At 39.1% G+C, this 21,407-nt stretch overlaps 1 protein-coding gene across 1 annotated transcript in view; it reads right to left on the bottom strand.

The window, feature by feature from the left end:
• Positions 1-5,971: 5,971 nt before the first annotated feature.
• LOC107670638 (glutamine and serine-rich protein 1-like) overlaps positions 5,972-21,407 on the bottom strand; it is a 17,189-nt gene continuing 1,753 nt past the window's right edge. The window contains exons 2-13 of the mRNA XM_016463311.1: positions 19,850-19,950; positions 19,605-19,760; positions 15,221-18,700; positions 14,745-15,001; positions 13,579-13,695; positions 13,340-13,473; positions 10,547-10,767; positions 9,789-9,926; positions 9,590-9,687; positions 7,567-7,713; positions 7,308-7,403; positions 5,972-6,197 (exon numbers count right to left, since the gene is read on the bottom strand). Coding sequence (XP_016318797.1) covers positions 6,057-6,197; positions 7,308-7,403; positions 7,567-7,713; positions 9,590-9,687; positions 9,789-9,926; positions 10,547-10,767; positions 13,340-13,473; positions 13,579-13,695; positions 14,745-15,001; positions 15,221-18,700; positions 19,605-19,760; positions 19,850-19,950 — 5,086 coding nt within the window. The 3' untranslated portion in view covers positions 5,972-6,056. The remainder of the gene's footprint in view (positions 6,198-7,307; positions 7,404-7,566; positions 7,714-9,589; positions 9,688-9,788; positions 9,927-10,546; positions 10,768-13,339; positions 13,474-13,578; positions 13,696-14,744; positions 15,002-15,220; positions 18,701-19,604; positions 19,761-19,849; positions 19,951-21,407) is intronic.

The following is a 21,407-nucleotide window of genomic DNA, read 5'->3' as shown; positions in this document are numbered from 1 at the left end:
AGCAAGGACACCCTTATGAAAAAGAAGTGTACTTAATTGTACTGAACGTGCACTTGTAGTGTACTTAAAATCTTAAAAAGCATATTTAAAAAAACTGTACTTATAATATAATTATATCATAATATTATATTATTATTGGGGCAGTCGTGGCCTAATGGTTAGAGAGTTGGGCTTGTAACCCAAAGGTCTGCTGTGTGTGTGCACTTGGATGGGTTAAATGCAGAGCACAAATTCTGAGTATGGGACAACATATTTGGCCACACCTCACTTCACTTTCACTTGAAGTAAATGCCACTTAAAGAGAGACGCTTTCATGAGTGTTTCTTAAATGTAAGTACACTTTTAAAAAGTGCACTTTAATAATGGCAAAATAAAAGCTTCAAAGTACATTTAAAATAGTTGTTTCAATAATCTTTCATGCTTTAATAAATAAATTACAATTATGTTTAAATACATATTGTTTGGCATATTGTTTTCTAATGATGCATCAGATGTGATATTCTTGATCTGGTTGCTCTAAATTCACAGACCACACAGACAATGCACTTCACAGTTCATCTTGTTAAATTGTGTAAAGACAGGCTAAAGATTAACCAGCCTCTCCCAGTGGAGCTATGCGAGTATGCAGTTCTATCTCTTAGAAATCTGCAGCATCATAGAATATGACTTCCTGTTTGAGGCTCATGTGGCAGAAACACTTTCACTGCCACTGCCAGAGAGTCCTCCTATTTTAATCAACACAACTGCTTGATGCATTTGGTAGGGTCAAGGTATAAGTTAGTCCTCACATTTTGAGTTGTGATAATGTAGCCAAGTACTATCATTTTCAAATGTTTTTCTTGTTATGGTTCCCTGTTATCTAACATACACCGTCAGACTTTGTTTTGCCTACGTCAAGAACCCCTGTGACGGGGTTTCACTAATAGCAGGGAACTGATAGCAGGGAAATCTGAAGTTGACTCAAACGTTCAGACAAAACACAATGCTTAGTGGCAATAAAAGCACACACGTTAATTTAAAGGGATAGTTCATAACAAAATAAACATGCTGTCATCATTTACTCACCCTCATGTCATTTTCAAACCTGTATGACTTGCTTTCATCTGCTGCAGAACACAAAAAAATATATTTTCAAGAATGTTGGTTACCAAACAGTTTTGATTATTCATAAAATAGCCTATATTATTTTATGTTCCACAGGATAAAGAAAGTCATTCAGATTTGGAACAACACGAAGGTGTGTAAATGATTTTGGACTATCACATTAATTCATATAACCTAAAGTTAAAGTGCTAGATGTTGAGATTTTAGTTATTTAAGCTGCACTCCGTAAGTGTTGCCTCTTTGTCGCCATCTCTGTTTGAAACCTGCAATTGCAGTTATTTTTTCGGAATTATCTTCTTTACATGGGTTGTGCATCGGCTCGGATCCTCAGCGCGGATGAATCTCATGTTTTGAGGTGCATGTGTGGCTGTCAGTCAACACACCAGTGTGAAGTATGTCCTGGAAAATGTCATCTGAACAAGTAACACGTCTGCCAGTTTTGTTCTGACCAACTGAAAAAAAAAAGTTTTAGGCCTACAATAAATCGCGCTACCAATGGTGATTAAATCTAACGATCAACAAGTTAGCTCAGATCAGTCAAAAGGTGCAGATTATTATTGTTATACTTTGTTCTCAAATTGTTCATGTTAACATCAACATTCAACATCTCTAATTGTCATATTCAAATGTCATCAAAAGAAATTCTTCTTTTAACCTCAAAAAGCAATTTCATGTTCCTTAGAACTCGTTCTAAAATGACAAGTTTAATTATTCCAGCATATATTTCACGAAAAAGCACGTAGCTATAATGATATAATTATGTCAATAACTTTATCCCCTTTAAGTATAAAATGATAATAAAAGTAAGAAATTAAATATGCTTGTTATCCATGCCAGGTTTTGGAGGTTTTATTTCCACGGCAATAAACTACTTCTGTGGTAGATACTGATTTGTGTGTCAATTGTTTGTCCATACTTAATTGGAAATGTGGAACAATGGCGAATTCTCTTTTCTTTCTTGTTTGTTTACAAAAATACTAGCTTTTTATTTCGTACATGACCTTAAATAGGCCTATTCCATACAACTACAGGTTTACAGGATAATAGCCTTTATTTTCGTTAAATACAGTTCTTAATACAACATATTTTACCGTTCACTATTTCTTACATTTAAACTCTTTTAACAAGCATTTAAGAAGTAAAAATTAAACATTTACTCGTCGCGAAAAGATAGTTTCGGTGACTGTCATCGCATCCGTTTGCTTTGCATAAATTAAAGGGTTAGTTCACCCAAAAATTGTGTCAGCTGCGTCACACGGATACGCTGTTTTCGTTCAGATCAAATCACAACAACGTAGGAAAAAGTGACGCAGCTGACACAGAACAGCATACGTTGTTTACGTATCCCTATCCCTAACCTAAAATGATTTACAGCAAAGAAACCGTTTTATAGCTTAAACAGAGGATGCAAATACCCGCGCTTATTACAACCGCTGGGTTGTTGCGACTGTCCTGTCCCAGAAGCTGGCTTACACAAAAACTACTTCAACACTAAAAAAAAAGAAAAAAAAGTTGCGATTGAAATAAAATTACCCATGACTTTTAGACTACGTGCACACTATAAAAGCAGCTAATGCAAGCTGTTAATCACTTAAGTTGGTCTGATGTGATCGCGCGAATGCTCCGTTACCTCCGTTACAGACGGTTTTGATACATTTGAAATAACTGGAAGCACATTCAAGTTACAAATTTCTGCGCTCTAACATTAAAATGGTGAATGCACTATATATCACCTGAACAAGTTGTTTTTCACTTTCAATGACAATGTTTTTCCCATAGACTGTATAAAACGTTTTTTTTTTCCCGAATGCATTGCTGTGTTGTAAACAAGTTGTCGAATCACAGTATAACTGCTTACATACAACAGTTCAATAAATAATAAGTTATTACATTTTAGACACAATGTTGCGAGTTACTTTTATTCTCATTTTGGTCCGCCAACGAAAGCAGTTTGTTCGAGAAGAATGACAGCAGAATCGACAGTTGCGTGACCGTTTCCGAGCAAGACACAGTAGCTTCTTTCAAGAACGATACACATTTATGAACAAAATCGGTTTAGTAAATGATTCAATGACTAAATGTTTCATAAAGTCCCTTGCTTTGTGTTGCACAAATCAATGAACATTTAATGACTCACTCGTCGCCACCTAATGGCGTAATGATGTAACGTGCACTAATGAGAAAAGGGATCGTGTTCCTTTAATAAGTCATTAAGTGACAAAACTGCTACGAAATGGTACTAAACGGATCGAAAGAGATTTAAAATGAAAAGTTTTAAAGCAATGACTTCAGTAGTATTGTGAAGAAAAAACATACAAATATCCATCTGTTTTCATCCATCAAATAATGATCATTTATAAATGAAGTACTCACTCAAAGTTCTCATATAATAGGAAATTTATTTTCACATGTCAGCAAAAACATTGTAGTGTGTAACACAGCTACACCTGAAAAGCAAAAAACTAATTTCAATGCTGTCGGCACAGTAATTCGTTCAAAACGGTGGCAAACTTGTAAAGTCCCCAAATAAAGGAACTTCCTATATGTAGTATACAATGTGCATATGACATATAAATGTATAGGCCATCTACAAATGACAACAGTATTTCCTTCTGAAAAATACATCTGTGAGATAAAATAAATGTTTTGAGAAAAAAAAGACAAGAGTATAAAGAGATTTTTATCTCAGAAAAAATATTTTAAGTAAATGCTTTTTATTACAACAAAATATCACAAAAGCAGTATTAGAATTGCACCAATTCTGTTATAATAAACAGAGTTTCAAAAGCACATTGGGTAAGTGTTCTTTCTATATTAAGTCATGAGAATCCTCTGACAAACAAGCTCTCTATACAAAATGTACATTATCATAAAGAAATTTGGCATTCAGATGTAAAAATGGATGCTTTACATATATATCTATGTATAATTTTATTTTTATAATCACCTAGCCCTCCAAACCACAATTACAGACTGATATTATTATTTTAAACCAAAGAAGGTTCTCAGCAAGACACATGTATCGCATAACTAGGGCTGGACGAAATGGCCAAAATTTATATCACAATATATTTCTTAATTTTGGTCGATACGATATAATTCCGATATCGATATGAACACTATTTATCTGAAATAGAAATCTTTTGTAACATTATAAATGCACCAACTTAAAATGCCTATTTTGGTTTGATTGCTTGTGTCACATGAGAAAATAAATAATTTTGCCTTACTGATGCAGTAGCCTATTTAATGCGGGTGCGGTTCAGGTCGCGGTCTTTATGTCAAACGGGTCGGGTACAGAATTAAATTGGTGCTGGCTGCTGTCAGATAACGGGTCGGGTGTTCTGTTGTGTACTGCGGATGCAGGTTTACCTAACAGGACCCGTGCAGGACTCTGCTTTAAACTGCTTTGCGTTTCTCCGTCAGATAACCTCACGTGCATGATGCGCCATTTACGGGTATTTCCCGGTATTTCCCTAAACCGACACACATCAATTTATTTTGATTTTTAAAATTTTATTTCAGTTTACGAACATTTTTTTGGACCAATCGTTTTCGTCTTAGTTTTAGTTTTCGCTTACGAAAATAACCTTGCTGGAGACGGGCTTATTTAAAATGCAAACTCATTCTCTGCCAGCAGGAGGCGCTCTTAGAGTGATAAAACTAGCGGTTTCCCCAGTAATGGCTGTAATTGGCCGCTCATGAATGCTACTTTATCAGATCAAATGAAAATGCCATCGAAACTTTTCTGAAGACAGTCGGTTCCCTTCAGAGATACATTCATATAAAACACCCACGCCGTGTTTTGATTTTGAAACGTGCAGTGCTCATGTTTATTCAACGAAGTCAAATGGCACAAATAAATAAATGTATGGGAAACTGGTAATGTATATCGAAATATCGGAAATGTGTTTAAAAATCATATCACCGTTATTGAAAAAAATAATATCGCGATACATATTGATATTGAATTATTGTCCAGCCCTACGCATAACAGATCAATTCTGGTCCTTATTGATAAGAGAAAAGGACACAGACCTTGATTCAGTACAGACAACACTCAACTACAGCTAAAGCGGGTTTACATGTAAAACCACAGTCCATTATCTCTATGGATGTCAGAAAAAGGCAGCCGTTTGGACTATTTATTTCCATTTGTTAAAACCCTCATAGTTTCTTCCTACAGATGTCTGTCCTCAATAGTGCTTTAAAGCAGGTTCATGAATGCTCATTCCCATATGTGACCCTGGACCTCAAAACCAGTCATAAGGGTCAATTTTTCGAAATTGAGATTTATACATCACCTGAAAGCTGAATAAATAAGCTTTCCATTGATGTATGGTTTGTTAGGATCGGACAAAATTTGGCCGAGATACAACTATTTGAATATATGGAATCTGAGGGTGCAAAAAAATCTAAATATTGAGAAAATCGCCTTTAAAGTTGTCCAAATGAAGTTCTTAGCAATGCATATTACTAATGATTTTTCAAAAACGCTTTAGAAAACTGATTTGGGCCGACTAGCAAAACAAATTTGTAGCAAATCAGCAGTAAGGGGCGTGTCTACTTATGATGTGGAGAGAGGGTTCAGCGCACAGGACGGACATTAGCCGAGCAGAGCGACAGAAAGATAGAGATGGCGGATAAAAAACAAAAGATGAAAACGTCTGCGGAACAAAAGAAGGCTTAAGGCAATAAGGCAAGAAGTAGGACCCGTGTAAATATCGGATCAGCTTTCCAGCGCTGGAGAGAACTCAAGGAGCGGAAGGCCTGCGATCGGACGCCGAGGTTGCTTTGTTTCTTCTCGATAGGTGAGTAACACCGTGTCTGTGCCGCAACAGCTAAAGTCTGTCTAGTACACTGGACTACTTTTGCTTACCCCACCTTTAAGACTGGTTTTGTGGTCCAGGGTCACATATATGCTTGTTTATCAGCATAATCTAGGCTTCTGTTCAAAGGCAGGCCTGCTGCACCTGTGTCAGAAGCTCCCCGAAGCGATCGAACAGGCACTCTACCCATGTCCTGTTGCCCATGCATGTCTGAACCGTCTCCTCCTGCCCCAGAGCTTTACCTCCCAACTTCAACGACCGAATCTGATGAGAGAGAAACACACTGAAGAAACATAGGACCCACAGTATTGTAAACATAAACTAGAATTTTTCATTTTCTAAAGAGACAAATGTCACTTTTTAGGGTGTTCTGAGTTTGTTGTTCGGTGGTAGCAACCAGATTCAAACCCGAATCTCCCATATGAGCACCATAGCTCAACATGAAGAAACTGCAGGGGATGCGAGTTGATGAAAGACTAATAATTTATTAAATCAAATGTAAAATTACAACTAAATAAATTGGGCTGAACAATTAATCAAAATAAAACAGAAAATGCAATATACTTTAGTGTGATTATCAAATAAAAAAAAAAAGCTAATTAAATAAGAATAGTTTGTATGCTCTGCGAGTTTAACAGAGTGCGCTTGGTTCACTTTATTTACACATTTAAATAATTTCCAACATTTCTGTGGACAGAAGAATTTCACCAGCATTCCTCCAAAATAAAAATGTTAGAATTTAAAAAGATAGAAGCTCAAGGGTTGAACGTTTAAGGATGAATAATTTAAGACGTAAATATTGCTAAAATGACATTTTACACTAAAAGTTAATATCTTTATTTTTTATAATTGCAGTTAAAACTAATAATAATACTAATGAAGACCCTGAAAGAGGTCTTTTGATGTTTTCAGCAGGAGCAATATGAGATTAAATATATATATTTATATGAAAATTAAATTACAATATGATAGTAATATGAAATAAATAATACATTAAATATTTAATCTGTTTACCTGCATATCATTTAACCATTAACCAATATCAGAGATGTGTGAATATGCAAATGTGTCATTATTTTATTGAAATATTCATGTAAAATCTCTGGGGGTGCTTCAAGTAAATATTTCATGTCTAAGTGGTTCCAGCTGACAAAACGTTTGGGAAACCTTGCGGTAGGCCAACGTTCAGGTCTTATTTTGCTTAAGCCAGCACTTTTACCACGGAGGATAAAACAATACACGTCAGAGCTGATAATGATATGAACACTGCTAGTCAAAACAAGATGCTTTCAAAGATTCCTAGAGCTTGTCAGCAAGGACTAGTAGATTGGTTATCCATCCAAAAACTTGCACAAGCAAACGTTAATGCCTCACCTCCTCCATACACATCAGGTATGTGTGGTACTTATAGTGTTGTAGAGAGTGATATAGGGAAAACCACTTCGTTTTCTGCTGATCCACTGTGTATTCCTGATCGAGTGGGAAAAACAGAGAAATAAAGACTGCAACTGTGTATCTACAGTGACCTAAAAGCCAGTATGGTATACCTCCTAGTGGTCAAAAAAATGTAACTAGTTGTTATCAGGATATTTGGTATTAGCAACACTTGTACTGCTAGACCTGCAATACTCACCAGGGGAAGTTTGCAGGGCGATTTCGAGGGCTTCATGGTTTTCCTGTTGTAAGCCCTCCCACTTAACCTCACTTTAAAAACGGGAGTCTGGCAGTCTGTTTTCAGCTCAGTCACCACGGACAGCTCAGGCAAGCTGTCTAATGCATTCTGCCGGACAAAACAGACAAAATAACATGCATTAAAAGAATCCTGAAATCATAAGCAGGCACAGTGTCTGTGTTTACATGCACAGATCTATTTTCATCAGTCTGAATGCACATTCCAAAATTTCTATGCGTCAAAATCTGCAAGCCTACAAAATAAATCTGTCAAATACATTTTTAACAAAATGTCTGTGCATGTGAAGAGCAATGCTTTCTTTCACTGGCTGTGTCAGAGAAATGATCAAGTCAAGTAACTAACAGAATTGATTGTGTATTTGACGTTTTTTGCCTTTCTACTAGGGATGTGTAAAAGTACATATTTTCGAAACCAACAGGTTGGTGGGTTATCTTAAAGGTGGGGTAAGCGATTTCTGGTAGCCAAAGTTGACATTTGAAATCACCAAAACAAACACACCCCTACCCCAAAAGGGTCTCGCCCCTATTTTGATAGCTCCGACCCACACATACGTACGCAACCCAGGCAACGATTAGTTCTGTGAAACAAAGCAAAACCAATGTTACAACGTGTCTACACCAGATGCGAGCGGCGTGGTGCGACAAAATACTATAGAACTCATTATAATCAGTGATGCTGTCCACACCATAGATATATATACAGTACATTTCTATGGTCTACACTGGATGTGGCGCGGCACGACACGACAAATTCCCGACAGGAAACTGCTGCTGCGTTCTATTCATGACGTATTGACACAAATTTGTCCGATCGCAGGCCTTCCGCTCCTTGAGTTCTCTCCAGCGCTGGAAAGCTGATCCGATATTTACACGGGTCCTACTTCTTGCCTTATTGCCTTAAGCCTTCTTTCGTTCCGCAGACGTTTTACTCTTTTGTTTTTTATCCGCCATCTCTATCTTTCTGTCGCACTGCTCGGCTAATGTCCGTCCTGTGCGCTGAACCCTCTCTCCACATCATAAGTAGACACGCTCCTTACTGCTGATTGGCTACAAGTTTGTTTTGCTATTCGGCCCAGATCAGTTTTCTAAAGCGTTTTTGAAAAATCGCTAACCCCACCTTTAATTACTAGTCAACTAGCTGGTTTTTAAAGGAATAGTTTACCTGAAAATGAAAATCTGCTAAAAATGTACTCACCCTGAGGCCATCCAAGATGTAGAGGAGTTTGTCTCTTCATCAGATTTGGAGAAATTGAGCATTCCGTCACTTGCTCACCAATGGATCCTCTGCAGTGAATGGGTGCCGTCAGAATGAGAGTCCAAACAGCTGTTAAAAACATCACAATAATCCACAAGTAATCCACACCACTCTAGTGCATCAATTAACATCTTGTGAAGAGAAAAGCTGCGTGTTTATAAGAAACAAATCCATCATTAAGATGTTTTATTTCTCCGATTCAGACAACACAACTTTTTCCTCAATACCTCAATATTATGGATAGAAGACTCGTATTTTAGCCAGAAGCAACAGTTTGAAGTTAAAAATGTCTTGATGGATTCTAACAGACACAGAGTTTTTCTCTTCACAAGATGTTAATTGATGCACTGGAGTGGTGTGGATTACTTGTGGATCATTGTGATGTTTTTATCAGCTGTTTGGACTCTCATTCTGACGGCACCCATTCACTGCAGAGGAACCTTTGGTGAGCAAGTGATGCAATGCTACATTTCTCCAAACCTGTTTTGATGAAGAAAAACTCATCTTTGATGGCCTGTGAGTGAGTAATATTCAGCTTATTTTCATTTTTGGCTGAACTATTCCTTTAATTCAACCCAAACAATACAAAAATAAAATAAAATAAAAACGGAAGCTATTAGTCAGAGTGTTAAATGTGATTATTATTGTGAGCTGAAGCAGGACTGTGATATACTGATGGCGAAATGGAAAATGGTGACTCATGACTCACTTTGAAGATCTGACCCATGCGCAGTTTGGGCAGCAGCCTTCGCCTGTTGTCTGTGATCATTCCATCCACCCTCTTCATGTGAGGCAGCAGCAGCTCGTCTGAATGCAGGACCAGATGAACCAACAAAGGTCAGCTTCACCATGTGCCACTTATTAACACTCCTGTTACAAATCAGACAGTTTGATCCTCGACTTCTCACCGTTCTCTCGCTCTAGCACGTTCATGACGTCCGCGTCCAGGGCTATGCTGATCAGCAGCTCAACAAAGCTCTTAAAGGTTTCCTTCATTGTTCTGGTGTTCAGGAAACGCGAGGCGAACGGAACCGGAGGCGTAAACTCTACGATGGGGATATATGGGATTGAACAAAGGATGAGTGTGGAACAACAGCAACATACAGACTGATCCTTATTGATCCCCCATGAGAAATTAGGGTGCAACATTCCAAAAACATGGAATAAGAAAATATTAGCCACTACAACCTGAAATAATTAAAATCATTCTAATTAAAAGAAAATTCAGTAAATATTAGCGGTTTGATGCTAATATTAAATGTATGGTTGTAAGTGATATTGTCAGTTTTAGAATGGTAAATTTTTCTATACATTTCATAAAATTCCATCTGTAAAACTTGTTGGTACACAAAACAAGTGCTATAATATAACATCAATTAAACATATTATTATTTATTTTTAATGGTATTTATTGATATTTCAGATTACACTTTGCAGAACATGTCATTGAACATATTTTTGCTGTGTTCTTGTTGCATTTACGCAGCTTTATCCAGCAGATGTCCTTAGTGTGTGGAGGTTTGAGTGCTTCGAAACAGTGAATCATTCTGCGAACTAATTGGTTCAACTAGTTCAAAAAGCCTCACTTTTTCCCTCATCACTGATGTGCACAGATGCACATTTGAACACAACAAGGTCATACTTCCCCTGCTGTCACATGTCTCACCGTCATCCTCGCTCACAGCCTCCGGTGAGGAGTCGGAGGGAGATGTCGTGAACTCTTCTTTCCATTTCTTTCTCTTTTTAGGCGGCTGTTCAGCCTTGGGTTTCGGCTGCTTGGGTCTGGGTTTCGATAGAGCTTTCTGTTGTGTTGTTTTCTGTGTGGGAGAGTCCGACACAGACGCCGCAGTGAATCGTTGGGCCAGAAGAGCTTTAGCCTGAGAGCCTCTGGGAACAACAAATAAATGAATGTTATTTATGGAGTGTAATATGTAGATTATCAATAGTGTAGTCAACAAGGGAACCGTTCTGACGGATAGTGAAATACTGTGAATTTCGTGCTAGCTGGCTGGAATAGAGTAATGAGTGGGATCAGTTTGATGTTGAAGATTTCAAACACACTGGCAGGAGATTGATGTTCCATGGAAAAATATTTGGCTGAGTGGGACTGCACAATAGAGGCCTGTGGCTCAGCTTGACATTTTAGTGAAGAAAGCAAAAACTCATCTGTATGTGGTTCAGTTACACATTTACAAATGATAGGAGGCATTAACATAGGACAGGTGACACCAAAGTCTCTAAATTCTCAATGAAACGGAAGTAGCGACAGATATTTTCTTCCATATTGTGATGTACATCAGAGTGTAACGGATTATCGAAACAGAAAAATGTAGGGTGGGGACTTGGTTCTATGCATCGGTTGTTGACTGGATGTTGAGATGTGGGCGTGGCCCTCGAAAGTGGAGGTTGATGAATGTGAGCTTGCAGTGGCGGAGTTTAATAAAGGGGTCATATGATGCGATTTCATGTTTTTTCCTTTGTCTTTGGAGTGTTAAAAGCTGTTTGTGCATACAGAAGATCCGTAAAGTCGCAAAGATTAAAGTCTCAAACCCAAAGAGATATTCTTTATAAAAGTGAACGCTCAGCCACGCCCTCCTAAAATGCCTCGTTTAAACACTCCCCTACTTGTCTACGTCACTGTGTGGGAAGATTTGCATGCCCAAATGTTCACGCAAAGAAAGAAGGCGTAACTTTGATTCTTGCTGTAGTATTGTTGCCACCGCCGCCATGTCGTGGAGACGCTGCGGGTTTCGTTGCGAAAGCGAAACTACTTTGTTTGGCCTTCCAAAAGAGGACACGACTAGAAATCAGTGGTTAAGTTTTATTTACAACACTGTTCCAGAACAGTACAACCCAAATATTTGAGTGTGTGCAGCGCATTTTACGGAGTAAAGTTTCCTGAACCTGGTAAGGGGCGTAACATTTCCGTCACACGCTTGAGGCATTCGGCCAATCACAACGCCCTGGATAGCTGGCCAATCAGAGCACACCTCGCTTTTCAGAATGATGAGCTTTGTAAAAATCGATGCGTTCCAGAAAGGCGGGGCATAAAGGAGCAACAATAATGTACAGTATGTGGAAAATAATGTGTTTTTTGAACCTTAAACCGTGTAAACACATTTCATTACACCAAATACACAAAATAATGTTCTTTTTAGCAACGTCATATGACCCCTTTAAGAGAACTAAATGATTAGAGAAAACCTGCATGTGTCACTAATAGTAATATAGAATAGTAATAGAAGTCTGGGCCCGTATTTATCAAGCCTCTGAGAATTACTCTCAAGAACGCTGCTAAGAATTGACTTAAGTGTAAAAAACTTATTGGCTCAAAGCTGCGCTTAAAAAGTTAGTTATCAAGCATCTCAATCGTAATTTAAGCGAAGTGTAGGACTAAATCTTAAGTGTCATTTGACAATAAAGAATTTTCAAGAGAATACATTATGGTAAGGAAACGAATCGTCATCACAACCTTCAATTTAGGGTTGTGCCGGTAGATGATAGTATCGTGTATCGACGATAGTCAGAGATATCGCCTGTTGCTGATTTCTTTGACGACAGCAAGTCGATTATTATTATTCGTCAAAAATATAGGCGCCTATCTTTAGTGATGCCGCTTCAGAAACTTGCCGCGGCGCGGCTGCTGAGTAGCCGTGGTCAGCTCCGGTGGCTGTGTAAATAAGGGTTAAGAGATTTATTCATGACTTTATACAGTGTAGGTAGCTTCACTGATTATAACGGGAGTGTTTTTAAAGAGCATATAATACTTGCGCTAGACTTAAGTCAAATATGATGTTCTTTGGTAATGTAAATATTCTTTGCTCGTTTTCTGTTTGAATAACTGAGGAAATGTAACCGTTTTATTAACTGCTTTAATAACTGCTATTAACTTGCGTCGTCAAACATTTCAAGAACATTCTTCCTCTCCTGAAAGATTTGCGCACATCTCGGTCTCCTCAGCGCCATCACAAGCCCCTACTGGCAACTCCTAACCACTTGAGAGACCTCTCGAGCTGTCTTAAATAACTGGGAGTGTAAGAGTGATTCTTAGCTTTAAGAAATTTGATAACTTGCTGTTATACTTAAGTTTGAAAGTAGGAGTAAATTTTATGAATTATCAGCACTTAAGACTAAAATGGCACTTTCAGAAGCTTGATAAATACGGGCCCTGGTGTTTTTACCGGAAGATCCAGTAATGACATTTTTATTACACTTTACAAGGTCAAAAAAAATAAAAAAATGAAAAGTGCATGGATGAACTCTTCAAAATAAGACCTATAATATGCATTTAGAAAACAGATGGGGTGAATTTTCATTTCAGCCTGACTTTAAGCTATCTTGATAACACCCTACGCACAGCATGTACACGTACAGCCCACAAATGAGAAAAGACTGAAATCTGTTCGTCAACATTACTTTCTAACCACATGTTTAAAATCCGACCTGATACATTCTGTACCTCATTGAATGCATGGGCTTGCATCGTGGTTTCCTGCTGGAGACTCGAACATACTCCCGCTTGTTGACAGTGTCAAGAAATTTGACATGTACTCTCCTGTACATGAACTTAGCATCACCAAAGTACCCCAAATACTGTAAAAAAGGATAAGACACTGCCTGTTGTTCAAAGCATTTTGAGATACCCGTTGGAAACACACTATGGTGCCACATATATTAATGTTTTGTATTGGCACTTACACTGTTGGTGGCAAAGAACACTCGTTTCCGGTCCCTGAGCTCTGGTACAAACTTCTGCAGCAGGGCTTTCTGCACTTTCCAGATGGCTGGTGGTTCGACCCCTGCCTTCATTGTGATCTACACCCAAAAACACAACACATCAAAGGTTTAAAGAGACAAAGGGTTTGATTAAACACAGACAGAGTGTCTGCCCTATGTCTCTTATAATTGATAGGAGGTGGGTGAAAACATCGATAATTGCTCAGCCACAAATGATACGTCACAATATGTAGTTTCATCAATTTAGCGTCAACATGAAATGGCATTTAGCTCCATAATATGAATTATTGGCCACATGTTAGTTTGGCAACCAATTCTCACTATTAACTTAACTATTAACTACGACTTTTGTCTCAATAAACACCTAATTTGCTGCTTATTAATAGTTAGTAAGGTAGTTAAGTTTAGGTATGGGGTTGGATTAAGGGATCTAAAATATGGTTTTGCAGAATAAGGCACTCATATGTGCTTTATAAGTACTAATAAACAACCAATTTGCTAGTCATATGCATGCTAATAAGCAACTAGTTAATAGTGAGAATTGGTCCCTAAACTAATTATTATTTAACTAAATGGCATATTTAATTGGACTGGATCATGCAAGTGGTTGTTCCATATCAGAATTGTTTAAAGAAAGCAATATCCCATGCAGCCTTGGTGAACGGGTTACAAATACAGGCATTTTCTTTCTTAGAAACAACGTCCACAAAAGATTGTGCACAATACGAACTGGAACATGCAAGTAAGGGTTGATTTTATGTTGACTTCAACAGGCTCATAAAAGCCCATCCCAGTATACCTCCAGCCTTTCAATATCCTCATTCCTAACGACGAACTCGTGCTAATAAGCAACTAGTTAATAGTGAGAATTGGTCCCTAAACTAATTATTATTTAACTAAATGGCATATTTAATTGGACTGGATCATGCAAGTGGTTGTTCCATATCAGAATTGTTTAAAGAAAGCAATATCCCATGCAGCCTTGGTGAACGGGTTACAAATACAGGCATTTTCTTTCTTAGAAACAACGTCCACAAAAGATTGTGCACAATACGAACTGGAACATGCAAGTAAGGGTTGATTTTATGTTGACTTCAACAGGCTCATAAAAGCCCATCCCAGTATACCTCCAGCCTTTCAATATCCTCATTCCTAACGACGAACTGGTCACGCTCCCGGTACATGCCCTCCCCTCCACTATCTGACAGCTCCTCGTCCATCAGGCCCACGATAGCAACTGAGTTCAGTTGAACAGCTAGCTTGTCTGGAGGCACATCCTTTAGTAACTCCTCTGCAGACATCTTCTGTACAGCCGTCTGTTGGTCCTGTGGCTTGGCATCAGTAGGCTGTGTGCTAGAGGTCTGAAGTTGCTTTGTATTGTCACCTGAAAGTTTATGTTGAAACAGGAGAGGATGAACGAGGGTTGTCATAATACCTAAATTTCAGTGATTTATTTACAAAATCGAATACTAAGCAGCAACATGCTTTTACCTTTACATACAGTCCTTGAAGCTTTCCTAAACATTATATTATAATAGTATGATTTAGACATGTTTATTATGAATTATGAAAGAAAATGTCTACATAAAGGGAGCTTCCATACCTAACTTCTGCTTTTTGTCTGAGGGCTCGTCTAAAGATGACAGTGCAGACGTAATGCTCTTTTGAAGATCTTGGTTTTTTTCCACTGAATCATCTTCATCAGAGGAAAACGATGGCAGTGTTTCCAGGTTCCTCTGGAGCTCTTCATCAAGTCGCTTTGTAGAAATGACACTTTGAGGATCTGGATATATCAATGGGGTTGAAGGAGGGGGAGGTTTAAAAGGAATAAGTAATGGATTAGGAGGCCTCTTGGAAGCCGAAGGCTTTCTACTGCGATTGGGTGACCGTATCGGTGGAGATGATAGGTTTTGTCTGGATCCAGATTTAAGAAAGTCCAGGAAGGAACCCAAGAATCCAGTTTTAACCTCTGGCTGTTTTTCTTCAACCTCTCTTAATTTCTGACGCATTCTCTCCTGCTGTTGGTAGTTATCATTTGAAACCTCTGAGGTAGAAGTTGAACTTGCCTCACTGGCACGTGAATTCTGACGCTTAACTTGTGTGCTTCTCTTCTGAGATTTGGGTTGACCATTTTCATCTTCAACAGACTGCTTTGATGAACCCTTTGATCTGGGTCGTTTTTTTGGAAGGCCATCTGTAGGATGTTCACTAGGACTATCATCGGTTTTAAGGCCTTTCAATATCTTCGGCTGGCTTGTATTATTTGATACGTTTTCAGTATTCTGATGTCCTGATTGACTTTGCACCTGGCCAGCCAACTGAAAGTCAGAGGAGGTTGTATTACTAATAACAAGTCCATTAGTATTCAAAGCAGAGCCATGGCTAGGGTTTACAAAATGTCCCTTGGGTAACACATTATTTTTCTCATGAGTGTTTGCTACCTTGTCAGATATTTCTTGAGCAGAGTTGTTTCTTACTTCTGGTTGGTTATTAGAGTTTGAGAGTGTAAACACGTGGTGTCCCTCCGTTTCATATTTGGAGTATGATGTTTGAGCACCAATTATAGTCATGGCTTGTGAGTTAGCGATTATCATATGCTGAGATGGGAAACTATCAAGTCTGTTCTCAGCAGACTGAAAATTGCACTTGGAGTCTACAGGGTTGGCTACCGATGACAAGTCGGCATCAGATGACGTGGATTTGACAAAGTCCTGTGGTGTGACGCCACAGGCGGCTGCGGTAGCAGCAAGGATGTCATCGACATTTGAGAGGATGTTCCTCTCATCTGCCAATAGCATGGAGTCAGGAAAGCATACAGAACTGAGAGTAAAGTTCTGCTTTGCATCATGAGGATTTGACTGGTTGAAGTTGTCTTTTTGTGTTGGGTCCTGTTTAGTGGACACTGTTGAGTTGGGCACTTGGTGAGAGACAACTTGCTGGTTGTGACGCCCATTAACGGTCAAATTAACAGTCTTGCTGTTCATTTGGAGATACTGGACTGGTACAGACTGCATATACATAGTCTGCTTGGTCTGATTCTGGCCTGAGGTGAGTACAGGCTGTTGCAGAACAATCATGTGAGTGGGATCAAGGAGAACTTGGGCACTGGGAACTCTAATGAACTGTGTTTGGTCCTCAGACAGGTGTCTGGGCTCTGTCGGTTGAACTCTGATAATCTGACCCTGAAGGTTCTGCTGCTGAGAACTGGCCCCTTTCAGAAGGAGAGTATGCTGTTTCAGCTGGTCGGCACTCAAGGGTGCATGGGTGGAGTGCATCAACAAAGGGTTACTCTTGGGGTCGGAGGGAGTATTGGCACTGGTAGCGAGCTCTTTTGTGGTTTCCAAATGTGTAAGGATCTGCTCCTCCATTCGGGAGTTACTACGAATGACGCTTTGGGTGTTAAGCCTGTCTTCCATTTTCGAAACTACATAAACGTCATTTTTTGTGCTGTTCTGTGCTCCGACTTCATGGGCTGAAAGGGTTTGAGGGGAGGTCACCATAGAGCCTTTCTGTAACGCCTGCACATCCTCAAGAGGAAGTTCTTCAGAGCCCTCTTTTGAGGAAAGAAACATTCGTTCATCTTGTTGGTGTGGTTTTAACTCAACTGAGGACTGGTTGTTTGGTAAGGCTTGGGTGTGAGTGGCAGGAGAGGAGGTTGATGAGTGGACAGACGACAAGTACTTCTGCTGTAAAAGGGCAATGTCTGTCTTGCTACCAGGAGAAGACTGCATTAAGATATAGTCCTGTCCGGGGTTAGTGGATGATAAACTTCTGGCACGACTGGGTGAGAAGGAAGGGATGGGGATTAGAGATTGACTTGACACATAGTTCTGCGAAGGTATGCTAGCAGATGTCGGCCCCTGGGTATAGAAACTAATGGTTGGCAGGCCCTGAGAGTGGCTGGAAGAATAGCTTTGAGAAGGATTTCCCATGCAAAGAGTTTGCACCTGTGTCTCATACCCTTCCCTGATTCCCGCAGGTGGCAAATCCTGCTGCTGACTAGAGGAATAAATAAGAGACTGGCTCACAGATGTCTCAGCTTCAGGTTGACTAGCAAATGATGGGAGAGTCTTGTAAATCGAAGGAAGCTTCTCAGGCAAACTAGAAGAGAAGGTTTGTGTTTGGCTAAGGTTGCTCGACAGGCTTTGAGATGTGATATAAGTGTGCGAGGCACTAATGGAGACCAGGCCTGGAAGCTGTGTGGATGTGTACGGTTGTGACTGGCTAGCGATTACTGAGCTTTGTTTCTGGGCTGGGGAGGAGTAGCTCTGTGGCTGTATGCCTGGAGAGCTTGCCTGGGCTTGAGTGTCTGTGCTCTCACTGGGATGTTGGGCCATTTTGGAAGAACCATCTTTAACCTTTACTCCAGATGAGCTGGAAAACCCAGGGGAGGGGGCAGAAGAAGCGTAGGCCTGAGTTTGCTGCAGTGCTGCTTGAGAAGTCTTCTGTTGTGTGGTGCCATTTAGGGATGAAGGGTCGCCCGCAGGACTACAGGGTATGGGTGTGTGCGGGGAAGGGTCCTGTTGATATGAAACGTCACTCTCATCATGCAGGTAACCCTGTAAGGAGTGCTGAGCACCGCCAGCCAGCTGCTCCTGAACTGGCTGGGTGCTAGAAGGCCGTTGGTGGTGCTTGATCACACTACATTCACGCTGAAGTGCTCGTTCAATGGAGCCTGAGAAAACCGGGCCACCGTAAGGCTGAGGGGCTTGCTGGGAGCTGCCCAAGGATGTAGACAGCAGGCTGAACTGAGGCTGAAGGAGGTGTGGGGCTGACTCTTGTGCTGAGCGATAGGTGGAGGACTGGGGTGGCAAGCCAGCCCCTAGAGACGTACCACCAAAAGCAAGAGCAGTTGGCACAGTGTACTGGGAGGATTTGAGCTGCAGCAGAGGGTCATTAGGGGATAGCAGACCATTTGAAGAGCTGAAAGTGCTGTCCTGAACAGCAGGTGCTGATGTAGTGGTGAAGTTTCTGGTAGGAAAGGCACTAGGATGCTGGTAGGATGAGAGCGCAGAAGGCATCGGGAACGCTCCTGATGGATGCAGGGCTCCGGTGAGATAAAGTTCTGTTGAAGAGTTTGCACCTATAGCAGAAAAAAAATAAAAGTTTGACGCACTGCAGACAGCATTTAAATTACATGTCATCTCTAAACCAATTTCCTTTTGCACTAAAATGCCACTTTCTGTTACCATAACACTTAAGGGGCTCATATCATGAGGAATCAAATCCTTCCTTTATCTTATGAGATAAAAGAGTTAATTGTGCCATTTAAACTGTAACTTTCCTCAGTCCAAACAGACCATCTATAGAAACTAAGCTGCAAAACATGACTTGTTCTGTACCTATTAATTCAGCTGTTTCAGTGATTGGAAACATGGCAAGCCCAGTTACCGTGAGATGAATAGGAGAATGCAGGATTGATGCTATTATTACTAAATACCACAAGATCTAATGCTAAGAGTAAGCAAAATAAGGAACGTGATTATTTCAATCTGACTGTAACGGTTTTAGCAGTGCATTTCAGCCAGAACGGTTTTGTGAACATGTCACAATGTAATACAGACTTTGCTATGAGACTGTTATTGAAGGATGGAACAGTGCAAACTATAATATATACAACAACAACTTTGCAGCCTATGTGTAAGTGCAGCAATGCGCTAATTCATTTCACATGCAAAGAGGGAGTTTATAAAAGAGTCTTAAAGGCCAGGCAGCAAAAATGGCCTATTTAATTTTAAGGGAGGGTGGAAAATGTTCATGAAATACGAAATGATGACCTATTAATAAATGGAACGTAGGGGAAATTACATTTTATTTCATTTTTTCCTTCCATCAGCTAGTTTATTTCATATAACCCCAACTATCTACTTCATGACCCTTTAAGGATCACTGGCAGCTGAGAAATTATGAGTCCAATTATCACTGATAAGATGGTGCAGCAAAAACCTCAGTGGTTCCTCTAAATTAGAGACCTAATACATATTTACCAGTTTGCCAGGATGGGCTTCTAAATGAAGGCAGAAGAGTCGAGCCAGCAGGTCCAGCCTGAAGGCCTCTAGATTCAATAGCGGAGAGGAAGTTCATGACCGATGATTCAGTAGTGTTGCTACTGGCGGTGCTGTGCTGATTTGAGTCAAACACTCCTAGGAGAGAGATATCATAGACAGACAACAGGCTGTCAATGACTTCAAGGAGTAACTATATCCCATTACAGCCTGAACATCTTGCTCACCTGTGGGATGGTGGGTGGTGGTAAACGTAGGCTGGTGACTAGAGGCAAAAGTCTGCCGTTGGAGGAGCTCAGAGTCCAACTGTGTTGAACCATAACTAGAACTATAAAGTAAAAAGGTCACCTTTAGATTTTGTACATTTAAAAATCCAACCACAACCTTGAGCTCATGCAAAGATCTTTAATCTTCAATTAAGATTTATAAACAGTATCTTCACACGTAACATATCCTAGAGGTGTTTACTGTACATGTTCGTGCAACTCTAAACTATTTAGTATAACAAAAACAAACTATTTCAGACATAATAGCAGATATTACTCGAATTCTCTGTGATGCAGACTAGTTTGGTAGTAGTAGTAGTAGTGTATATAACAGGCTAGTAGTAGTTGCATAGATTGGTTAGTTATATGTGCATATTTATACTGACAAGTTTTCTGTCATAATCAATATATCATTTTAAATGTGCTATCTACACTTCACAGCTAATAAGACAAAAAGGAACAAGCTACAAAGACAATAGAAAGATGTCAAAGAAAACATATGGAAACTATTTTATTTGGTTATTATTATGGTTAGTTTGTCTGTTATGATTTTAGCAATGCTACATCTCTTGCTAAATAGAGGAAAGTCCGCACTATATATTTTGCCAAATAAACATCTGCGTAAGTAAATGTCACAGCTGGGGAGATTCATTTGGGTTTGTTTCCTGGCTGTTTTTGATGGTTTCAGTGTGGATGTGTGTACAGACCTTGCATAAACGAACAGAGTGAATATCCATCAGCTAGTTCTAGTCTGTTGGATTCCTAGTAACTGCTCTATTTCAATTAGTAGCACAGTCAGCAAACTAATCACAGTGTGGCAGCATACAACTGGAGGATCAGACAAAACCAGATTCAGAGTCCATCACTGGTGGTTTACAATCAGATGTTAAACTGCAAGTGAAAGTTGATCATTTTAAAGTAAAAGAAAGACAGTAAATGCAACTACTGAACAGACTTCAAGTCCCACTATGAATGTTAAACAACCTAATGAACCTACTGGAACTTATATATATAAAAATAATCTTTTGGAAAAAGATTAAATGTGTGTCCATTTGTTGCTGTATTATAAACTTATCTCCCCATCACCTGAATATATATATATATATATATATATATGTATGTATGAGGGCTACACGATTATGACAAAAATCATAATTTTCGATTATTCACTTGAAATTGTAATTGCGATTATTAATTACGATTATCACAATTTATTTAATATTATTTATTTTATTTAATTTACGGCATGCCACATTTTTATATGAAAATAAACAAGCTGAAAACACTCTAACTGAAAAACGTTTAGTGCTTTTCTATAGTATTAAGCCTCAAATGTCAACTATATATCGGATTGGTTTCTTCTTTAAATTATAAAAAAGTAAAAATATAAATGGTATTATGGTGTTATACTAAAACTAAAATTAAAACAATGGAAAAACCCTTAAGATAACATGTAGAAAGAAAAAAAAAAGCATGTTAAGCACACAGAATAACATAAGTGGACTTTGAACGATTAATT

This window comes from Sinocyclocheilus anshuiensis, unplaced genomic scaffold (assembly GCF_001515605.1).
Source record: "Sinocyclocheilus anshuiensis isolate Anshui unplaced genomic scaffold, SAMN03320099.WGS_v1.1 scaffold140, whole genome shotgun sequence".
In the NCBI taxonomy this organism is placed as follows: domain Eukaryota; kingdom Metazoa; phylum Chordata; class Actinopteri; order Cypriniformes; family Cyprinidae; genus Sinocyclocheilus; species Sinocyclocheilus anshuiensis.
The sequence above is the reverse complement of the archived record's forward strand: the minus strand, read 5'-3'. Positions and strand labels throughout refer to the sequence as shown.